At 39.0% G+C, this 24,563-nt stretch overlaps 2 protein-coding genes across 6 annotated transcripts in view; both read right to left on the bottom strand.

The window, feature by feature from the left end:
• The window catches only part of slc3a1 (solute carrier family 3 member 1), a 19,537-nt gene extending 11,411 nt beyond the window's left edge, over positions 1 to 8,126 (bottom strand). The window contains exons 1-5 of the mRNA XM_061965406.2: positions 7,727 to 8,126; positions 2,664 to 2,843; positions 2,452 to 2,597; positions 2,256 to 2,381; positions 1,742 to 1,861 (exon numbers count right to left, since the gene is read on the bottom strand). Of these exons, the coding sequence (XP_061821390.2) occupies positions 1,742 to 1,861; positions 2,256 to 2,381; positions 2,452 to 2,597; positions 2,664 to 2,843; positions 7,727 to 8,126 (972 nt within the window). The remainder of the gene's footprint in view (positions 1 to 1,741; positions 1,862 to 2,255; positions 2,382 to 2,451; positions 2,598 to 2,663; positions 2,844 to 7,726) is intronic.
• The window catches only part of ppm1ba (protein phosphatase, Mg2+/Mn2+ dependent, 1Ba), a 40,629-nt gene continuing 24,163 nt past the window's right edge, over positions 8,098 to 24,563 (bottom strand). The window contains exons 4-7 of one of the 5 annotated variants that reach the window (XM_061965420.1): positions 24,351 to 24,465; positions 22,733 to 22,790; positions 14,362 to 14,452; positions 8,098 to 8,244 (exon numbers count right to left, since the gene is read on the bottom strand). In XM_061965420.1, coding sequence (XP_061821404.1) covers positions 14,369 to 14,452; positions 22,733 to 22,790; positions 24,351 to 24,465 — 257 coding nt within the window. In that variant the 3' untranslated portion in view covers positions 8,098 to 8,244; positions 14,362 to 14,368. The other 4 variants (XM_061965454.2, XM_061965427.2, XM_061965445.2 and 1 more) reach the window with 4 other exon arrangements.

The following is a 24,563-nucleotide window of genomic DNA, read 5'->3' as shown; positions in this document are numbered from 1 at the left end:
AAAATGTGATCAATGAGTGCATGTCGTTAAATCACATAATTTATTAGTAGTGAATACTACCTATACATGTTGTAATTTAATTGTGTTCAATGAGTGCATGTCATTAAATCATATCATTCATTAGTAGTGAATACTACCTATACGTGTTGCAATTTTAAATGTGTTCAATGAGTGCATGTCGTAAAATCATATCGTTCATTAGTAGTGAATACTACCTATACATGTTGCAATTTTAAATGTGATCAATGAGTGCATGTCGTTAAATCATATAATTTATTAGTAGTGAATACTACCTATACATGTTGCAATTTAAATGTGTTCAATGAGTGCATGTAATTAAATCATATCATTCATTAGTAGTGAATACTACCTATACGTGTTGCAATTTTAAATGTGTTCAATGAGTGCATGTCGTAAAATCATATCGTTCATTAGTAGTGAATACTACCTATACGTGTTGCAATTTTAAATGTGATCAATGAGTGCATGTCGTTAAATCATATAATTTATTAGTAGTGAATACTACCTATACATGTTGCAATTTAAATGTGTTCAATGAGTGCATGTCGTAAAATCATATCGTTCATTAGTAGTGAATACTACCTCTACGTGTTGCAATTTTAAATGTGATCAATGAGTGCATGTCGTTAAATCATATAATTCATTAGTAGTGAATACTACCTATACATGTTGCAATTTAAAATGTGATCAATGAGTGCATGTCGTTAAATCACATAATTTATTAGTAGTGAATACTACCTATACATGTTGTAATTTAATTGTGTTCAATGAGTGCATGTCATTAAATCATATCATTCATTAGTAGTGAATACTACCTATACGTGTTGCAATTTTAAATGTGTTCAATGAGTGCATGTTGTAAAATCATATCGTTCATTAGTAGTGATTACGACCTATACATGTTGCAATTTTAAATGTGATCAATGAGTGCATGTCGTTAAATCATATCATTTATTAGTAGTGAATACTACCTATACATGTTGCAATTTTAAATGTGATCAATGAGTGCATGTCGTTAAATCTTATCGTTCATTAGTAGTCAACACTACCTATACGTATTGCAATTTTAAATGTGTTCAATTAATAGGACGTGATGCCCCCCACGTCCAGGCAATAATTAACAGTCTTGCTTCAGGAACTGTCCCAAAAAATATTTTAGGCAAGCTGGTGTGAAACTTCTGCTAAAGAAACCAAACTTAGATCCCTCTATTTTATCACAATTTAGACCCATTTCAAAGCCTGATTTTTTTTCAAAGATTTTAGAAAAAGTTGGGCTTTTTACAATCTTGATATCTTGATTAGCACACAATTCTTGATGTGTTTTAGTACGTTTTTAAAGCCTTTCATAGCACTCAATCTACTATCCTTACTTTTGTCCTGTTTTTAAATGTTTTAACTACTGTGCAGCACTTTGCGATACCTTTTGTTGTTTTTTTAAATGTGCTATATAAAAAAGGGGATGGGATTAGAGTATTTAAGGCATATTATAGGATGTAGTGTCAAAAATATGGGTGCGCGAATAGCGTGGATCTACTGCATTGTTAAACTCTCTAGCCATGACATCATTCAAACCGGAATATTCTTTTCTGAATGTGACACAGCTGCACCTAATCACGTGTCCCGCGTTTATGCCTTAAATTGCACCAGGTTATAATGCTTTTCTAAAAGAGTCATAAGACTCAGCGGCCATCTCCCTTCACCAAAGTGAGGCAAAACTCACAGGCGGCTGGTGTGGGTCCACCTGGGGTTCATCCCTCAGGTGTGCGGCCTCCAGGAGGCGCTTGACCGCACCCATTCGGAAGCCGTCCACCCCCTTCTCCAGCCAGAAACTCATGATATCCTGAAGAGAGAAGAGCTTACGTTTTACAAAGTCAGTCACAAGAAAAAACCTGCTGACTTGCACTTTGAGCTGCAGCTGCACATGACAGCAGTTAAAAACACGCCAACTTGAAGTTAATGTGTAATATTGTCAACAGGGTTGTACTGCAATGTGGACGACAAAACTATCACCTTTTCGTGCCATTAAATATGTGTTTCTGAAGGCCTTATGATGTATATAATTAGCGCTTAATGAGGAAACTGATAAAAATCTAAATAGAAGGCTAAAAAGTGTTGAAAATCTGCATGGATGTACTAGAAAAATGTCCTTGCAGGCAAACTTCAGGGCCCGTTTCCTCCAGGCACTGCTCCTGAGTCAGCATGAAGAAGAACATTAAGTGCTGCTGTTATCTTACAAGCATCTCTTGGCGGACATGAAGGTTCCTCAAGTTCAGGTCGGGTTGTTCCTTGAGGAACTGGTGCAGGTAACACTGTCCTCGAACTTCGTCGTATGTCCACGACGAGTTCCCAAACTCGCTCACCTGAACAGAGAGGGAATCAAAGAGGGAGTTAGCCTTTAACTTTGTTTCTTAAAGAGGGCGACGAACCCACCCAGTTGTTGGGCTTGGGTCCGGTGGCATTGCAGTCAGCCCAGACGTAGTAGTCCTCATAGTGTGGATCTCTGGCGCGGCTCAGGTTGAACCAGCGGTGTTTGTCGCTGGTGTGATTGGGGATGAAATCCATAATCAGCTTCAAACCTGGCAGGGGGAAAAAAAATTAAAATAAGATGCCACTATTATTTCTTTTAAAAACTGCACATTTACCTAATTTGTGCATTTCAGCCAAGAGGTCCTCAAAGTCCCGCATGGTCCCAAAAAGAGGGTCGATGGCGCGGTAATCTTCCACGTCGTAGCCGAAGTCTTTCATGGGAGAGCGGTAGAAGGGGGCGACGCAGACCGACTTGACGTTCAGGTACTCGAAATGACCCAGCTTCTCCTGAATGCCTGCCACACACACACACACACACACAAAAAAACACAAATAATGAGCAATTTGGCCCGCCGTGTAATTTAATTTGGCCCTTGAGGCAATATCAAATTAACATTACAGCTGGCCCGCCGGTATTATACAGCGGCGGTGCCGCTGTAACACCATATTCACCGCTAAAACTCATACTTGCCAACCCTCCCGATTTTCCCGGGAGACTCCCGAATTTCAATGCCCCTCCCGAAAATCTCCCGGGGCAACCTTTCTCCCGAATTTCTCCTGATTTCCACCCGGACAACAATATTAGAGACGTGCCTTAAAGACGCTGCCTTTAGCGTCCTCTACAACCTATCGTCACGTCCGCTTTTCCTCCATACAAACAGCGTGCCAGCTCAGTCACATAATATATGCGACTTTTACACACTCACAAGTGAATGCAATGCATACTTGGTCAACAGCCATACAGGTCACACTGAGGGTGGCCGTATAACCAAGTTTAACACTGTTACAAATATGCGCCACACTGTCAACCCATACCAAACAAGAATGACAAACACATTTCGGGAGAACATCCGCACCGTAACACAACATAAACACAACAGAACAAATACCCAGAACCCCTTGCAGCACTAACTCTTCCGGGTTGCTACAATATACACCCCCGCTACCACCAAACCCCGCCCACTAAGTTAATGTTGATATTTACCTCAGAAGGCTGCAAATAGAAAAAAGGCATTAATTTTTTTATTAAAATTGTATTTAATATACCATTGATGTTTTTTCGTTTGTTTTTTGAAAGTTGATTTTGCACTATTAAGTTATATAAGCGTTGCTCGTTCCATATTCAGTGTTAAAGCAAATTATTGTAGCAAACTGAGCCATAATTAACGTTTTATTCATGCACTTTCTTTTGCTACTTCAAAGCTTGAATGTTTGATTCATTCATTATCATTTTTTTTTTAAATGTATTAGACTGTGGAAAAAGTTAATGTTGATATTTACCTCAGAAGGCTGCAAATAGAAAAGACGCATTCAATTTTTATTTAAATTTTATTTGATATGCCATTGATATTTTTTAATTATTATTATTTTTATTATTTGAAACTCGATTTTGCATGTCACTATAAAGTTATATAAGCCTTGCTTGTTCAATATTCAATGCAAAACTTGTTTGGGTCCCTATTAAAAGGTTAATTTGTTCAACCTTGGGCCGTGGCTTTGTTCAGTTTGAAATTTTGGCCCACTCTGTATTTGAGTTTGACACCCCTGATCTACACAATTATTAACATTAAACATGTATTGCTAGGAAAAGCCCCGCAAAACAAAGCAGAGAAAGGACATGGCGACACGGCAGACAAACAAACAGTAGGACAAAAGGATTCAAAATAGTCCTAATTTTAAAGATTGTGACTTTAATTTTGAAAACACTTTCTGTACAGCACAGGTGTCAAACTCAAGGCCCAGGGGCCAGTATACGACTCTGGAAATAACATGCGTCAATAAAATACCTTTTCTTACTAAATGTATTCGTTCTTTCCATTGTGACAGAAGAAAAATACATGCAATTGCATATGTTTTAAACTTTGATATTAACTAATAGCACATTTTCTTTTTTGTAATAACTTAAATATTAAAAGTTAAAAATGTTAAAGTACCCATGATTGTCACACACACACTCGGTGTGGCGAAATTATTCTCTGCCTTTGACCCATCACCCTTGATCACCCCCTGGGAAGTGAGAGGAGCAGTGAGCAGCAGCAGTGGCCGCACCCGGGAATCATTTTTGGTGATTTAACCCCCAATTCCAACCCTTGATGCTGAGTGTCAAGCAGGGAGATAATGTGTCCCATTTTTATAGTCTTTGGTATGACTCGGCCAGGGTTTGAACTCACGACCTACCTTCAAAGCACATTATCAGTCAAATTGCACATTAAAAAATTACAATAGATTTTTACAGTAAATTTCTGGCGACTGAGCGGCCAGTTTAGCAAAACATTTACGGTACTTTTTACAGCATATTACGGTGAATAGAAAAACAGTAGCTGTTTTTTTACAATAAAACTCTTAGCAACTGAACTTCCACTTTAAAACACTGGTGCTGTTTTTCCATTTACAGGAATACACCATAAAAACAACAGCGGTAGATAAATGTTTTTGTTTTTTTTATTGGCAGCTCGGTTGCCGAAATGTTACCAGAAAAAAAAAAACGGCATTTACATTTGCTGTAAAAAATAAATAAAAAAAGTTTTATGATCAAATGCATTAGCAATTGAGGCGAATCCTTACACATTTATTTCACTTAATGAAAACGAGTTTGACGCTCCTGCTGTACAGTATTAATGTACAGTATGTATGTTATAATCAAATATGCCATTAATCAATTATAATTATTGATAAACTCTACACAGACACTCTGGTCCTGATCTACTAAGATCCAGATACCACGTGTGCAAACTATAAAATCGCATGTGGGCGTGTTGCATGTGATCTACTAAGACTGTGTGTACAATTGATAAACAAGTGCAAAAATGGTGCAGACCGCCTTATTTAAATTAAGATTTTGCTTGTACTAACGGCATTACGTGCCAATTGAAACACTCATTTTCCTCTACATTATGCTCTCAAACCTGTGGGGTTTTGTAATTTTGAACTAGCAGCACATCTATAACATGTTACACATTTTCTGCATTATAACATCGCAATCGAGACAGAAACTATTTGAAGCACGCTGTGATGGCCCACTCTGCTGGGAGGCGGTGGATCATCACTACACTGTAGTGCATTCTTGTGTCTAGAATGATCCAAACTAGAGATGCGCGGATAGGCAATTATTTCATCCGCAACCGCATCAGAAAGTCGTCAACCATCCGCAATCCACCCGATCTAACATTTGATCAGAACCGCATCCGCCCGCACCCGCCCGTTGTTATATATCTAATATAGACGATGCCAGGCATTAGTGAGGTTATAAAGCTTTTGCATGTTAAAGAAAGGAGACTGATCCAATGCAGCACAGATATTCGCGTGCCACGCTGTCACGACCCAGACGCACACCAGTGCGCAATCATATGGGAGCCGCGCTGAGCGCACCTCCAAGCGCGTCTCGCTGCCGGCGACGGCCGGGTATATGGGCCCGACGCTCCAGCGCCATCCATTTTCAGGGCTAGTTGATTCGGCAGGTGGGTTGTTACACACTCCTTAGCGGGTTCCAACTTCCATGGCCACCGTCCTAGCTGCTGTCTATATCAACCAGGGTGAGCCCCACCCCTTTCGTGAGCGCACTGCGCGCGGAGTGACCCCTGTTACGCACCCCCGGCAACAGGGGTGGCGGGCAGGTAAGCTGCGCGGGCGGAGCGCGCGGAGTGACCCCTGTTACGAGCCCCCGGCCACGGGGGTGGCGGGCAGGTAAGCTGCTTACCTGCTGCGCGTGACGCCGGCCGCGGCGAAGGCGGACAAGGCGGGGTGTCGGTGCGGTGGGCGCGGTGGTGACCCTGGACGTGCGTCGGGCCCTTCTCGCGGATCGCCTCAGCTACGGCTCCCGGTGGGGCCCTCTCGGGGGAAGGGGCCTCGGTCCCGGACCCCGGCGAGGCGTCCCTTCTCCGCTCCGTAAAAGTGTCCGTCTCTTTTTTTTTTCTCTTCTGTTGTGGCATATGCTGCAGGTGCCTGCTCGTTTTTCGTATGTGGGTAACAACATTTAACTATGTATATATATTTCCGAATTGGTTTAACTGCCACCCGCCTGAATCTATTTAAAATCTAATTTTTTTTTATTTCAACCACCCGACCAGACCCGACCCGCGGATAAAATCTTTTTTTTTTTTATTTCATCCGGATAATTCGCGGACTCTGCGGTTGTGCCCGCAAACCGCGCATCTCTAATCCAAACGCAAGAAAATGCATATTGCAAGACGCTTCTCATACAGGAAATATATTATAGCAAATTATTTTTTAAATTGGAGAAAGAAAAAAACACCACTTAAAAAAACCCTAGGAGACATCAAATCGAAATTCAATTCATTTTAATCAGCCCCTTAAGTCATCCAGCAGCTATAAAATTATAAAATGATATCGCTAAATAGTAGCGGTTTCAAATTTTTTTCGAATTACTCGCGATTTTTATTGATTTTTATAACGTTGATGTAGATGATCATATCTGCTGTACAGATGTACTCTTTGTATTTGAATTTAATAAATGTTTGGGGAGAATATATATATATATTTTTTTATTTTTTTTTAAACAAAACCAGGTTTTTTTTTAAGGAATATAGAAATTTGTTAGAACGGTTTATCTTTTTTATGGAGGGATGTAGTTAATCATTCAACTGGTACCCAATGTTATTTAAAAAGTATTAATTGTGAATCAACATTCGTTTTGAATCGAGAATCGTTTCTGAATCGAATCGAATCGAATCATGTACACATCTGTACCAATATTCAGTACTTTTCAGTGTGTTCATGTGGTAATAAAAGCTCCTTCGTTTAATATCTAAAAATTGTAACGTTTTGATTTGGAGGTGTTGAAATCAAGTAAAATTGCTAATGCTAATCCAATGCAAATTAGTATCGAGCTAGCGCATTTAAAAAAAAAAGTGGCCTTAGTTTTGAGTTCCTTCTATAAGGCATACTTGCTTTGTTTGCATGAAAAATTGCACAATTACCTACAGGCAGTTTGCTTGCCAAGTGCTTGACGATGTTAAAAGGTACCCTTTTTCTAGGGGGTACTGACGGAATTCAGTCAATACATACTGTACAAAATTCGGTACCCATCCCGAGCTAGTTGGCGTGGCTTTCATTTGCTGTTTTTGTTTGAACATGGGCACCAAATGACAGTGCCCCACTGAGTTCTTCTGCCCAGCAACAATGTGTGATGGTGGTGTAACACATTTTGAACCTTGCTCACCTTTGAGGTCTCCGACGCCGTCTCCGTCCGAGTCTCGGAAGGAGCGTGGGTAGACCTGGTAGACGGGGGACACCTGCCACCAACTGAGGCAACGTGGGGACAGCGCCACCACGGTGATAGTGAGCGCCAACAGTGCCAGCGTGCAGGCTATTGTCAGCCAGAACAGGATCTCTCTCGGTATTCTGTAGCAGGCCTGGGAGGAGTAGAGGAGCAGCACCTCCTTGGGCATGCCGGCGTACGGCTTGATCTGGGTGTACTCCTCCACCGGTTCAAAGCTCTCCTTGAGGGACTCTGGCACCACCTTCTCCCCTGGTTCTATCATAGTGCTGCTGTTCTCCATTTGCTCGCCGCCTTCCACGTCCTGGAAGGCCGGATTCAGGGTGCCCTTTTCCAGCTCCATGTTGCCTTAACTGCAGTCTTTGAATGCACCGGAGTTGCTTCTTCTTTCAAGTGTGAAGGGAAGAGGGCAGAAGTCTCTCCCTTTTCTTTATCTGGCCCACGCGCAGGCGCACTGTAACCTGTGGAATGTGGAGAGGAGGCTTTAGAGATTAATTTTGTCTCTGCACAAACACCACCGGAGAAAGTCACATAAAGATTAAGATCATGTAAATATTGATGCAGTTCTACACCAAAATCACAACAGAACTAAGCACTACTGTATTTCTACAGGCACAATATTATATTTGTATTGATATAAATATAAGACAACTCATCTTTATAAATGTATATACCGTATTTTTTGGACTATAAGGCGCACTTAAAATCCTTTCATTTAGTCAAAAATCGACAGTGCGCCTAATGTACGGAATAATTCTGGTTGCGCTTACCGACTTGGAAGCAATTTTATTTGGTACATGGTGTAATGATAAGTGTGACCAGTAGATGGTAGTCACACATAAGAGATACGTGTAGACTGCAATATGACGCCAGTAAACAACACCAAAACTTTAAATGTTCCATTGAAAATAAAGAACATTACACTCTGCACTCAAGTCTGTCAAAATGTTTCAGTATGACTTTGAAGCCGCACCGCTTGATGGATTGTTGGCCCATTACGTAGTCAGAGATGCAAGTGTTACTATGGTGTGTGTGTATAAAGACCGCAAAATGCCACCTATTAGCAGGCATATTATCTGGTGTTTTGTTTCACAATATTATGCAAAACCATCTTTTCTTACCTTTTGGTACCTGCTGATGTGTATTTGAGATCTACATGAATCCTGAAAATTTGCGCATGTTCGCCACTGTAGCCCGTGCGGATACCGTAGTCGATAAAGGCCTACTGAAATGCGATTTTCTTACTTAAACGGGGATAGCAGGTCCATTCTATGTGTCATACTTGATCATTTCGCGATATTGCCATATTTTTGCTGAAAGGATTTAGTAGAGAACATCAACGATAAAGTTCGCAACTTTTGGTCGCTGATAAAAAAGCCTTGCCTGTACCGGAAGTAGCAGACGATGTGCGTGTGACGTCACAGGTTGTGGAGCTCCTCACATCCGCACATTGTTTACAATCATGGCCACCAGCAGCGAGAGCGATTCGGACCGAGAAAGCGACGATTTCCCCATTAATTTGAGCGAGGATGAAAGATTCGTGGATGAGGAAAGTGAGAGTGAAGGACTAGAGGGCAGTGGGAGCGATTCAGATAGGGAAGATGCTGTGAGAGGCGGGTGGGACCTGATATTCAGCTGGGAATGACTAAAACAGTAAATAAACACAAGACATATATATACTCCATTAGCCACAACACAACCAGGCTTATATTTAATATGCCACAAATTAATCCTGCATAACAAACACCTCCCCCCTCCCGTCCATATAACCCGCCAATACAACTCAAACACCTGCACAACACACTCAATCCCACAGCCCAAAGTACCGTTCACCTCACCAAAGTTCATACAGCACATATATTTCCCCAAAGTCCCCAAAGTTACGTACGTGACATGCACATAGCGGCACGCACGTACGGGCAAGCGATCAAATGTTTGGAAGCCGCAGCTTCATGCGTACTCACGGTACCGTGTCTGCGTATCCAACTCAAAGTCCTCCTGGTAAGAGTCTCTGTTGTCCCAGTTCTCCACAGGCCAATAGTAAAGTTTGACTGTCATCTTCCGGGAATGTAAACAATGAAACACCGGCTGTGTTATCCGGCACAACAGTCAGGGGGTGCATTCTACGGCGGGGTGCGTTATCCGGCACAACACCTGCCGCGATACACCGCTTCCCACCTACAGCTTTCTTCTTTGCTGTCTCCATTGTTCATTGAACAAATTGCAAAAGATTCACCAACACAGATGTCCAGAATACTGTGGAATTTTGCGATGAAAACAGATGACTTAATAGCTGGCCACCATGCTGTCCCAAAATGTCCTCTACAATCCGTGACGTCACGCGCAGGCGTCATCATACTGAGACGTTTTCAGAAGGATATTTCACGCGAAATTTAAAATTGCAGCATTTAGTAAGCTAACCCGGCCGTATTGGCATGTGTTGCAATGTTAAGATTTCATCATTGATATATAAACTATCAGACTGCGTGGTCGGTAGTAGTGGGTTTCAGTAGGCCTATAAGGTTCTTCTTTTTCACTATGTTCTTGTTATGGGACATTCATCCTCCGCTGTTGCCATTTCTAATATAAAGTAGCGTAAAGTTCTAACTTATATCTCGCTTTGGAAGCGCTAAAAACTACCAGTGTAGTGGGTTTACATCATTCACCCACGGAACTTTAGTTATTAGAGAGTTCCGGTTGGACGGTTTTTCACAGGACACATTTCCGGCGTTGTTGCACTAGTGAGCCACGGATGAGGAGATGCTGCTGCGTTGTTGATTTAAGTAAAGTCTGTCCATCTTTTGACACTTCTTCCTCTCCCGTCCTTGCACGCTACACTGCTACAACAAAGATGATGGGGAGAAGACGCTGTCGAAGGTGAGCCACGTAGGTAAGACCGCCCACAAAACGGCGCATCCTGAAGCGACTGTCAGAAAGCGACTTGAAGATGATCTGTAAAACATAATCCATGCAACATTTTGACCAAAGAACCACCATTACATGTTATGTAGAACACAAGGAAGTGTTTTCCATTTAGAAAAAAAAATCATAATATGACTCCTTTAATGCGGTTCGCCTTTTGTATGAAAAAAGACCTGAATAGACCCATTCATCGGCAGTGCGCCTTATAATCCAGTGCGCCCTATGATCCAGAAAATACGGTATTGTCGCGGTTGCTTTAAGGACATAATTCACCACACCTGTTAACTTGACTTTGTCGTCATTATTCACTGTCATTGTTCTATTGTGCACATAATGTTGTTCTTGTTTAGCATTCATGTACAGTATGCAGTTAAGAGTGAGTAATTCGGTGCGGCCCCTTTAAGTGACCGTCAGGAGATTTACCCAAAGGTGGGGGTTTGTTGTGACCGCCTTTTTGAGTCTCTTTGATGTAAGCAGCATTCAGTCTGGTCTTTGATGGAATAAACGGCGCACACGTTTCTGTGTGTCAAGACACTTCAAGTTGTCTTGTTTTTGCATTAAAAGCGCAACAGTATATATATTATATACATACACACTATATATATACACACACACACACACACACACATTTATATATGGATATATATATATATATATATATATATATATATATATATATATATATATATATATATATATATATATATATACACCTTTTATCCTCCAAACGTATTGCTGGGTATTGTGGCCAAACAGCTCAATTTTTATTTCATCTGACCACAGAACTTTCCTCCAGAAGATCTTATCTTTGTCCGTGTGATCAGCAGCAAACTTTACACAAGCCTTAAGGTGTTGCTTCTGGAGCAAGGGCTTCCTTCTTGCATGGTAGCCTCTCAGTCCATGGCGATGCAAAACACGCTTGACTGTGCACACTGACACCTGTGTTCCATCCATCCATCCATCCATTTTCTACCGCTTATTCCCTTTTGGGGTCGCGGGGGGCGCTGGAGCCTATCTCCTGTGTTCCAGCAACTTCCAATTCATTGCAGACCTGCTTTTTGGTGGTTGTCGATTGACTCTTGATCATCCTGACCAATTTTCTCTCCGCAGCAGGTGATAGCTTGCGTTTTCTTCCTGATCGTGGCAGTGACAAAACTGTGCCATGCACTTTATACTTACACTTTATACTTACGAACAATTGTCTGCACAGTTGCTCTTGGGACCTTAAGCTGCTTTGAAATGGCTCTAAGTGACTTTCCTTACTTGTTCAAGTCAATGATTAGTTTTTTCAGGTCTGTGCTGAGTTCCTTTGACTTTCCCATTGTGGCGTTTGTAACGGAGTCTAATGACTGCATCGTAAGAGCCCTATTTAAATGGGCTCACAGAACTCAACAGGTGTCGTCAATCATAATCACTCACATGAAGTTAAGAGGCCATGCTATGAAGCTAATTTGATTTGATTGTAACTTTTCTACATCACCAAAATTGATCATGTATGTTGCTGTATGTATACTTTTGACCCATTAGATTTGGTCACATTTTCAGTAGCCCCATAATAAGGGTTTTTATTAGGGTCCTAACCCTAATAAAAGAACCAAACTTCATGAATGTTTTTTGTGACAAACAAGTATGTGCTCCAATCACTATCACAAAAAATAAGAGTCGTAGAAATTAATGGAAACTCAAGACAGCCATGACAATGTCCATCACAAGTGTATGTAAACTTTTGACCGTGACTGTATACACATACATACATAAATACATACACTGTGTGCGTGTATATACATACATACATATACATACATACATACATACACTGTGTGTATGAGTATGTGTATATATATATATATATATATATATATATATATATATATATATATATATATATATATACATACACTCACACACACATTATATATATATATATATATATATATATATATATATTATACATACATATATATATATTTATATATAAATATATATATACACACACATATATACATACACTGTGTGTATGTGTGTGTATATATAATATATATATATGAGGGCTGCAACAACTAATCGATTAAATCGATTATAAAAATAGTTGGCGATTAATTTAGTCATCGATTCGTTGGATCTATGCTATGCGCAGAGGCAATTTTTTTTAATATTTTCTTTTATAAACTGCAACATGTACAAACAGCTGAGAAACAATAATCAAAATAAGTATGGTGCCAGTATGCTGGTTTTTTTTCAATAAAATACTGGAAAGGATAGAAATGTAGTTTGTCTCTTTTATCCGATTATTATTTGATTAATCAAAGTAATAATCGACAGATTAATCGATTATCAAATTAATCGTTAGTTGCAACCCTAATATATATATATATATATACATACATATATACCGTATTTTTCGGACTATAAGTCGCAGTTTTTTTCATAGTTTGGCCGGGCTCCAGTGCGATTTATATGTTTTTTTCCTTCTCTATTATGCATTTTCGCCAGGTGTGACTTATACTCCGAAAAATACGGTACACGTTCACTGTTCTAGTCATTTTAATGTGTTAAGTCATTTTATGCATTTGTGTTTCGCAGAAGAGGTATAACATCTCGCTCTGTGTTTTCTGAAAAAAAAAAAAAAAAAAAAGTATATATATATATATATATATATATATATATATGAATGCAGCTGAGTTAGGCTCCAGCACCCCCCACAACCCCAAAAAGGACAAGCGGTAAAAAAAAATATATATATATATATATATATATATATATATATATATATATATATATATATATATATATACACATACATATACATACAGTATTTGTTGTCAAATAATATTTTAATCAGGATAATCACACTTTTGAATTTGAATACAATGTGATTAATCACTGTAGTAAATGACTTGCTTACCTAACAAATCTGGTGAAAAAAAGACCCCAATATTTTGACACAAATGCAATTTCATCATCAGAATGTCATTCACAATTTCTATTTTTTTTAACATGTTTTACTTGAATGTACATAATTTATTTGCTTAAAACCTGATAAAAGTATCATCTAAAGTCCTGTCAGGTAGTTGATGTGCGCGTATGCATTGACCTGATCACTGACCTTAAACCCACGCTGCCTTCACCTTCGTGATGTTAAGATAAATGAGGCAAAATAAATGAATTCAAAAACATTTTTTAAAACATTAATTGCATTATTTTGCAACTATACATTAATAATGCAATATTTGTCATTAATCACATTTGTTAACCTGTTATTTGTAACAGCCCTAATATATATTGTATGTATTTGCAACATACTTCAAGGTTATTGGTGTGTGTGTGTGTGTGTGTGTGTGTGTGTGTGTGTGTGTGTGTGTGTGTGTGTGTGTGTGTGTGTGTGTGTGTGTGTGTGTGTGTGTGTGTGTGTGTGTGTGTGTGTGTGTGTGTGTGTGTGTGTGTGTGTGTGTGTGTGTGTGTGTGTGTGTGTGTGATAGGTAGAACATCTCAGGAGACAAATCTCATCTGTATAAATCTCTAGACCCCAAATATACATTTTCAGACTTTTTCTCTCAGGGAAAAGCTACATCGTACTCTATTTAAGTCAACACTACTTTGTGTGTATGGGACATCTTGATCACAATACTCCATTACATGTACAGTATCTACAGTACCTTCAGCTCAGCATATCTTTGGTGGTTGGAGAGTTTTCTCCTCGTTCTGTAACGGTTCTTGCCATGGTACATAAATTCCCGCAGGCTCATCCTGCACAGAGATCACATGCACAAGCACAACACGCACATTTCATGGCGACAACAGGCAAAAAAGCCATGGCTGTTTTATTTGGTCAATGCAAAAACACCGGAGAGAAATAACAACTATCAATAACATTTTAAGAGGTCAAATGTTCAGATGAGTTGGACCTTCTAACTTAAATGGTCTTAAAATGACATCATCTTATTATAGCTTAACTACAAGGGGATTATAAACGGCAATCAAACACAATAAACTGTTCAGAGAATGAAGGTGCCATTTTGTTTTATAGCCGATAAAATAGGATGTAAAACACTAGCATGAATATTGTTGGCTATTTACAACACAAGGTCATCCCCCAAGTAAGTAAAAGTGACAATAATAATGAGCATTAGCTTCTAAAACACAATTATGTTGAATTCTTCATTAAGTTTGCAGCAAATAAGTCTTTTTTTTTTTTTATTTGAACAAAAGTACTGTACAGTATTGCTAACTGTAGTACTGTATCACTTTAAAGGCTTGTTTTCAACACAGCATTCCACTGGATTAGTGCCATTATCTTGATGTAACAACCTCAAATTAAACCATAAAAACTTGCTTTTTCCCCAATTCAAAATTTGATAATAGTTATTAAATTACTCACACTAGTATATTTTATTTAATTTTTGACAAGGATCGTAAGCCAAAGATGACTCGTTTGCATAACAGGACCGAAAGTAAGAGGAGTGAGATTTTAGGGCTGTATTTAATGCTAATAGCTTGTGTACAGCACATCAATTTGTATATCATAATTTAGGTACCAAACCTGTGTTTTGATTGAGATTAAAAAAAAACAAAAAAAATGAGCAAACATTTTTTTGCCTTTTCTGTGGGCTGTAGAGAATGTGGAACATGTGATTTATGGAATATTCCAAATATTTCAGAGGGTTTAATGTGTTCGGGCAGTAAATCTCAAACTGTGGTAAGAGTACCAGTAGTGGTTTGACAAAGAATCACTTGATTAAAGTACAGTGTTTTATTTTCCTATCTTTAAACAGTGGTACTGTTCAAACTGTGTGTAATGTTAAAGTGGCCAAAATATTGGATAGATAGACAGACAGATAGATAAATAAGAGATAGATATTACTTTATTGATTCTTTCAGGAGAGTTCCCTCACCAAAAATTATAATACTATTACCGTATGTATTAAACATACTTGTTAAAATAAATGTCTGCTTTGTTTTTAATGAATACTTAGGCCTACTGCGCTACTGCATTTTAATGTTGGTCATTATGGTGGTACTTGGAGAAGCAAGTGTTTTCTAAGGTGGTATTTAATGAAAAACGCTTTGAGAACCACTGTTAGGGTAAGGGGACTGAGTGAAACCCCGGAGACACCACTATGGACTGAATTTTAACTAAACAGTTAAAAAAAACATTTGAGGGATTTAAATGATTATATTTTATGGTCAAATCTAATTTTAAGAAGTATGCAGATCCAACAAAAAAAAAAAAGTTTTTCCCAGTGTTTATGATAATCATTAAAATTGCATTGATCATGTTGCTTAATAATAATTTTTAAAAGTATTTTACAACACATTTTATTGTGCATTTATAAGTTATATTTCCTGGGCACCCAATAGGCACCAATTCAGTAGAACGGCACATGTCCACCATGTTTGCTTTTGTAACTGGGGCTAAAGTTTCACCATGATATCCTTTAACTTTCAGTACAATTTCCAATGTAGAACTCGGTGACAAGGAAAAGGCCTTGGTGGGATCACGTGCCCGTGTCAAAATGTCACAGACTACTCCAGATAAGTTTGTACCTCACAACACAAGTGTTAAGCGTTCACAAATATTGTATGAGCTTAAGCTTTGAAATTCAAATGAAGCAAACATTTCAAGAGTTGAAATTCATGTTTTGGCATTATTTATTGATTTAACAAATCACAAAAGGGAAGTGGCAGCACAAGCAGGATTGTGTGTAGAGTCTTTGGAACGTTACCGTGTCGAAACAATAAGGAATACTGTTAAGAGTGATACTGTGTCAGGCCACGTGGCTGTCATTTACTTGAAATATGACCGGGGAATTGTAAATGATATCAAGTGTGGAGTCGAGGAGGAAGCACGTGCAAAAAAGGATCTGACATCACTTTGGACGAGGAGCTGGACCTAACGCGGTCATGCTCCAGTGAGCGCCCCCTTGTGTTTGGGGTATGTGAAGGTTTTGGGTTTTGGGTCTTTGGACTTAGTGGCTTTTAAAAGTTCATAAAGTGGTTTTCAAAGTTCACTCTTTAATCCCCTTTTAGTAGCCGCCCAGGAGAAACTGCTTTGGGAATGGTTTGACAGGTGGTGTGGAGTTCTTTAAGAGATCTCAGCAAGTGGGGAAGCCTACAAGTATCCGGAACAGTCCAAAAACTTTTTTTTTTAAATAAACGTATTCTTGCTCCCATGTTTTGCACACCAGGACTTCTCCTTGTGGTCTTTCAGTGTGAGGAATTGTAAAGAAAACATTTGTGATCCTGGCTTTTTTCTGTTTTAAATCCATCCGGCCAATCGGGAAGTCGTTCCGACCGTCTACCAGTGGCACTCCAAGTCAGCGCCGCTCTGCCGGGGGAACGCCGCCGAGCGAGAAAGGGCGAGCGGGAGAAAAAAAAAAAAACAGAATAGAGAGAAGATTAAAAGGAAAAGAGAGAGCACAGTCGAGAGGTTGTATTCCCCAGTTTCAACCTGAACACAAATGAGAAGTTAAAGCAAGAGTAAGCCAGCTGGTAGAGTCTCTCAGGCCTGCAGGGGAAAGGTCCAAGAAGGTTCTTGGTCTTGCTGAAGGAAAGTGACACAGAGACAAAAAAAAAGGTAGTTGCTGTTGTGGAAAGGCCTGCAATGCGAGGGCGGTGCATGCGTGTGCGGACAGTGCATGCGTGTTTTGTGACATCAAGAGGGACCTGGAAGAACGCGGACAGTGAACATTGTCGGCATACAAGAAGACGCAGGCGTGGACACGGATGGGGACAAAGAAGGTGGCCCCCTCCACATGCCTGCAAGACTGTTGTTAATTGTGAGGATACATGTGTGGAGGGGCGGGAGGGGGAGATGGGCAAAAAACACTTATATATGTCATCACTTACCAAATGAAACAGGAGGGCTGCGTTAAGCAGAGGGTGAACACACAGTTAGACACTCTCTACGTGTGCACGTAATGCCCTAATGTGCTCATTTGCAGCCGTCTGAGGACACATCATTAGGTACAGCCAGTGATTCCCAATTAGAAATAACCCAATGGCATTAGTACAAGGCTGTCCTTGCGTTATGACATTTGGCGGTTACATTCAGTAAAAAATTAGCATTGTACAAAAAAACTACAAATACAAACCCCGTTTCCATATGAGTTGGGAAATTGTGTTAGATATAAATATAAACGGAATACAATGATTTGCAAATCATTTTCAACCCATATTCAATTGAATGCACTACAAAGACAAGATATTTGATGTTCAAACTCAAACTTTTTTTTTTTTCTGCAGATAATAATTAACTTAGAATTTCATGGCTGCAACACGTGCCAAAGTAGTTGGGAAAGGGCATGTTCACCACTGTGTTACATGGCCTTTTCTTTTAACAACACTCAGTAAACGTTTGGGAACTGAGGAGACACATTTTTTAAGCTTCTCAGGTGGAATTCTTTCCCATTCTTGCTTGATGTACAGCTTAAGTTGTTCAACAGTCCGGGGGTCTCCGTTGTGGTATTTTAGGCTTCATAATGTGCCACACATTTTCAATGGGAGACAGGTCTGGACTACAGGCAGGCCAGTCTAGTACCCGCACTCTTAAACTATGAAGCCCCGTTGATGTAACACGTGGCTTGGCATTGTCTTGCTGAATAAGCAGGGGCGTCCATGGTAACGTTGCTTGGATGACAACATATGTTGCTCCAAAACCTGTATGTACCTTTCAGCATTAATGGCGCCTTCACAGATGTGTAAGTTACCCATGTCTTGGGCACTAATACACTCCCATACCCTCACACATGCTGGCTTTTCAACGTTACGCCTATAACAATCCGGATGGTTCTTTTCCTCTTTGGTCCGGAAGACACGACGTCCACAGTTTTCAAAAACAATTTGAAATGTGGACTCGTCAGACCACAGAACACTTTTCCACTTTGTATCAGCCCATCTTAGATGAGCTCAGGCCCAGCGAAGCCGACAGCGTTTCTGGGTGTTGTTGATACACGGTTTTCGCCTTGCATAGGAGAGTTTTAACTTGCATTAAAGATGTAGCGACCAACTGTAGTTACTGACAGTGGGTTTCTGAAGTGTTCCTGAGCCCATGTGGTGATATCCTTTACACACTGATGTCGCTTGTTGATGCAGTACTGCCTGAGGTTTCGAAGGTCACAGGTTTAGCTGCTTACGTGCAGTGATTTCTCCAGATTCTCTGAACCCTTTGATGATATTACGGACCGTAGACGGGGAAATCCCTAAATACCTTGCAATAGCAGGTTGAGAAAGGTTTTTCTTAAACTGTTCAACAATTTGCTCACGCATTTGTTGACAAAGTGGTGACCCTTGCCCCATCCTTGTTTGTGAATGACTGAGCATTTCATGGAATCTACTTTTATACCCAATCATGGCACCCACCTGTTCCCAATTTGCCTGTTCACCTGTGTGATGTTCCAAATAAGTGTTTGATGAGCATTCCACAACTTTATCAGTATTTATTGCCACCTTTCCCAACTTTTTTGTCACGTGTTGCTGGCATCAAATTCTAAACTTAATGATTATTTGAAAAAAAAAAAAAAAAAAAGTTTATCAGTTTGAACATCAAATATGTTGTCTTTGTAGCATATTCAACTGAATATGGGTTGAAAATGATATACAAATCATTGTATTCCGTTTATATTTACATCGAACACAATATTCCAACTCATATGGAAACGGGGTTTGTAGTTACGAGCGCACGACGGAGGAATACGTTGTTGCACATCGCTCGTCTCTAAGTGTGAGACAGACCTTTCTGATGGCAGTGTGTCAGAAAAAAGGAAAGTTAAGGTGGAGAATGTAAGTTTCAGTTAAAGGGGACCTATAATGAATTTAGGGTCTGATTTCCACAATGTTTCCTGCTGTTTATAGCTTTGAACCAAAGGTAGAAGTACCGTTCCATCCCTAGCGTTTCTACTCTTATGGATTCTTCATTCATCACTCCAGGCAATGTTTGTAAGGTTTATAACAGACAATTCTTACTTACTAACCCATACCATGTGGGATGATGAGTGTTTTCATGGATATTTGTACATGCTATCGTAATGTAATGAAGCTAGCGCAATTTGCATTAGCTACTATGTTAACCTTAGCTAATATGTTAACACGTTTACGAGTGTTTGTGTTTACTTTATTGTTCCAGTTTTCACATATTCCCCAGTGAATTCACAAAAATGTCACCGTGGAGTAATTGAGTCGGTTTAGCTGATTGGAGAGCTACAGTAGCTTCCACAGCTCGTGGGTCCATGACGATGACTTCTGTTTTGTTTAATCAACCGTTTTACTGCCGTGTTACAGGCACCGTTTGAAACAATTAAGTTATGTAAATAAACATTTACAAAATGTTTGTGTAAATAACTCATTTCACAACGTATATATCTGTGGCTTATATATGGAAACATATGTTTTCCTTTAAAATTTAGAAGGCTTATTTACCGATGCGCTCTATAATCCGGAAAATACGGTAGGTAAATGTCTGCTTGTCACCTTTTCTTATGATTTCAAAGCAAGTTATCCATCAATCTGAACATCAAAAAAATCTAATATTCAAATGTATCTGCAATCGTGTAATAACATTAGGTGATTGAACATGTTTATTAGTGCTGTCAAATTATATATTTTTTTAATCAGATGCATCACACTTGAATTTCGATTAATAACAGGTTATTACCCAAATGCAAAAAAAATGCAATTTTTTTTTTTTTGAATAAACGGCCCTCTGAAGGAAGCCATTACTGCAATGTGGCCCTTTATACAAAGAAGTTTGACACCCCTGATGTATATAATGTTTATGAAGTTCATTTTCAAACGTGTCTTGAAAGAAAATAGCGATGACAACTTCAAGATCTATATTTAAACCGTGTACATATTCAAAAGATATATTATGATAGGTGGTTTCATTTGCAACCTGGGAACGCCTCCCGAATTTAATATCTTGCAGACAGACTAAAAAAAATGTTTTTAAAAGTGATTCTAGAGCAAAATCTACGCAAATATTTACCCAAAGCATATCCAATACAAATTATCTAGACCACAAAATGTTTTAAAATGTAGATTAAAATTATCATAGGTCCCTTTTAATTATTGTATTTAATTTTTTTATAACTGTATTTCATATGTTCTTCCTGTGTTCTGTGTACAGTGTGAGTGACATCGGTGTTCATTTCCAAATTAGTTAAGACTTGCACTAAAACTTAACTTGCATAGCCATCGTAGGAACCAAACTCAGACCTTCCATATTACTCAAGAACAAATAATGTATCTTTCTTCATGCATCTATGCCAGTGACATGTATTAACAGGCAGTGCAATAAGTCCTCCACTAGATAGCAGGAAGTATATAATTAACCTGTGTCAATTGTCCACAGGCGTGAATGTGAATGGTTGTTTGATGTGCCTCGCCTCTCGCCCTAAAGTCAGCCCTCTACAGCTGAACCTAATGAGGACAGGTTTAGAAAATGGATGGATGGATATTAGGGCTGGGCCGATAAAACTAGACAAATATACATCGTAATTGACACGTAATAGCAATGAAAATAACGGTGAGATAAAACTTATATATTTATATTTTTTGGTCGGGAGAAACCGGAAGTTACCGGAAGGTTGGTTGCATAAACAAAGGCCCTCGCGCTCTGGTAAAAAGCAAAGCAGGGAGTGATCACTGATCAGTGAGTGACACGCTAACAGCCAATCAGGTAACAGTATGAACTATCAAGTTTCGTTGTGCCATCTGCCTGTTGATTCTCTGCATGAAGTGAGAAGAGAAAGTAGAAATGAGTGCTGCAGAGTACAAAGAAATTGTGGATAAAACAGAAAGTCCCCTCAACAATATGGCAGGTTTTTTTTTTGGTTTTTTTACGGACCGTAAGTCCTTAGTCGTCCTCGCCTCTTTTTTTCATTCCAACCCTTGCCTTCCCTATTTGGGTATACGAAAACAACAGGTAGGAACTAAAGTGCAGGACTGTATAAATAAAAAATACGAAATATAACAAATGTGCGACTTTAAAATAATAGTAATTTGGTCCAATTATATTTAAATAGAATTTACTGCCTATGTTACTTTCCATACTTAAATAAGAATAACAGACAAAAAATAACTGTTACACAGCTGTAACTTGCTGGCACTAAACCCAGCAAAAAAAGTGCTATGCTTACATTTTCACACGTTGCACTATTTTTATTAGACTTTATTAGGCATTTTGTGCATATTTGTTATTTTTGCACATTAAAGTTAAAGGGTTACTGTTAAGTGTTCAATGAGTTTTGAGAATTGTGTTAACATTGATTGTTTCCAACGGTTGTGTTCACACTTTGGGATTATAATCAAATGAAGGTTACATTTTAAATAAAAATATTTACATTTGCATATATTACATATATATATATATATATATATATATATATATATATATATATATTATTATTATTTTTATTTTTTTCCTGTTGGTCCTTATTTTAGGTGTAAAAAAATATAAATAATTATCGATATCAGCCAATATAAAACTCTTAAATTGTTCAGCCATATCGCCCAGCCCTAATGGATGTAATTAATGATGAATGCCTGACTGTGACATACTGTAGAACGGACACTATCTGCCCACACCACACACTATGATAAATAAAGCACATTGTAAAAGATGATTTGATTATGCAGAGGGTAATTTTCCTAAACCTTAACAAGAAGGGTTAATGTGGACAGTGAAGATCTACAACATGCCTTCTCAGTTGACTATTCCTGTGGGTGGGTGTGAAAAATTGGTAGAAAATGGAAGGAAACTAGTCCCTATATGCTTTGGGAACACAGTGTGCAATAATATCGTTGAACATAGTGACTTAATGCCAAACTTGCAAAAAGACACTTTATACACCAATACAACATTAACAATGTGGATGCGCACGCACACACACAAACACACTCTCACTAATACATACACACACACACACATATGTATGAACCACCTTTCAAAGTGAAACAGCAAAGCTAGGGATGTCGTCTAAACGCGGGATGCAGACTTGACAAAATCTTTGATAGCATCGACTGAGTACTGACCCCTTCTTCTTCTCTGCATGGATTTAAACGGTGGTACACTGCTTCAATGACACTGCGTCTGCAAGACCAACAGCAGAATTAAACAACAATTTTTAAAAAAGCACGACAGGATGGGTGTGTGACAAAAAAATAAAAATAACATCACCATAATCAATAGAGGTGCTCAAAAAAAAAATCTATTCACATCCAAATCGCAAGTTCCATTTTTATTACGATTCAAAATAAACTCATAATTTTCAAGATCGATGTAAAAAAATAAAAATATTTTTTAGTTTGTGTAATGGATTTTTTAATTAAAACATTTTAACAACCATCATTAATATTATTATTGTTATTGATAGTTACTTTTATAAGGACCCAAGCAGCAAAGAGTTACGGAGGCCCTTTTGAAATTGCTTTCTTTATTATTCTTCTGTATGTTTTGAGGCATTTTAAGGCCCTCAATGTGCACAAAACCTCACCGAAATTTGCAAGCCTGTCAGATCGGGCTCCCAAAAGAAAATAATAATTGGCTTTTTAATGCCCCTTTGATAGTTGTCAAAAAAATAGCCCCTTCCACCAGATTCAGGTATTGTCACAAAAATGACAGGAGCGGTCTATCATGACAGGAAACATGTAAACGTTTCAAGAACCCATATTTGAAAACAAACAAGTCGGCCGTCTCGGTTTCCATCAGAGGATCTATGCATACCCATTAGTGGTGGGCGGAGCGCGGCGGCAAGAACTGCTCCTCACCATCAACCATCAAAATGTAATGACTTCACTTTAGATGATCAGATCTCCTTCCAGACTGATATCAAGCTATAAGATCGGGGTCTGATTGTCACTAAATGGCGATATCTCGACCAATATCGCCGCTTTGTGGTAGAAAATCATAACGTTTATAACTTTCATCTACATTCGCTGATCTTGCTGAAGTCTTTGATGATGGGTCAGGGCATTGAGAAGGTTGTGACTGCATGACTGCCGTGGCACCAATATTGCCCATTTGTAATGGAACATGTTACTTACTTCTCATATGCTTCAATCTTTCTAAAATTGATGGCGGGTCGTGCAGCATTGGGAAGGACAAGACCGCATGCGCCGTGCATACTTGCGTCAACCCCAAAATGCATGGCGGTGCGAGAGCCCGTTCAATGCTGCTTTGTATTTGCATTTGTAGGTCTTCTGAATTACTTTGTAAATGTATGTCCTAAATATTGTAGGGCCAGGATTAGGATGTGATTGGGTTTGCTTACCTTTTCTGTTATTAGATTGAATAACATTCTCAGATTTTTGGAAAATAAAATTTTAAAAATACATTTTGAAAAATACGTTTTTAGGCGCAAGTGGCATTTCAGCACCCAAGAGGAGCTTTTGTAACCTGTTTTGAAAAGGTTTTGTTGAAATTGATACACTAAATAATATATTACGATAATCGCGTTGAATCGAAAATCGATACTGAATCGAATCGTCATCACAACAATCGGAATCTAATCTAATCGTGCAGTGCCCAAAGATTCCCACCTTTAATAAGCAAGGCAATATAGTATTGTATATTTCCATCATTGACATGCTACAAAACCCACAATGTTAAACAATACAGGTTTCCTACAACCTCCAGTGGAGGAGCCCTTACTTGCTGGCGAGGCCCCCCCCTGGTGGTAGAGAGGGCATGTTGCAGTCTGCGGACAGGTTCCTCATCACCGTGACCAGGTCGGGGACGGCCTCGTCGGCCGGCCTGGACAGCATCTCTAAAAAAAAAAAAACACACGTATACTTAAGAGGCGAGTGTGCGGCTGAACTTGACAGGAGACAAATGAAGAGAAGGGAAGCGAGGACTAGAGGAATG

Source organism: Nerophis lumbriciformis, linkage group LG02 (assembly GCF_033978685.3).
Source record: "Nerophis lumbriciformis linkage group LG02, RoL_Nlum_v2.1, whole genome shotgun sequence".
NCBI classification, from domain to species: domain Eukaryota; kingdom Metazoa; phylum Chordata; class Actinopteri; order Syngnathiformes; family Syngnathidae; genus Nerophis; species Nerophis lumbriciformis.
The sequence above is the reverse complement of the archived record's forward strand: the minus strand, read 5'-3'. Positions and strand labels throughout refer to the sequence as shown.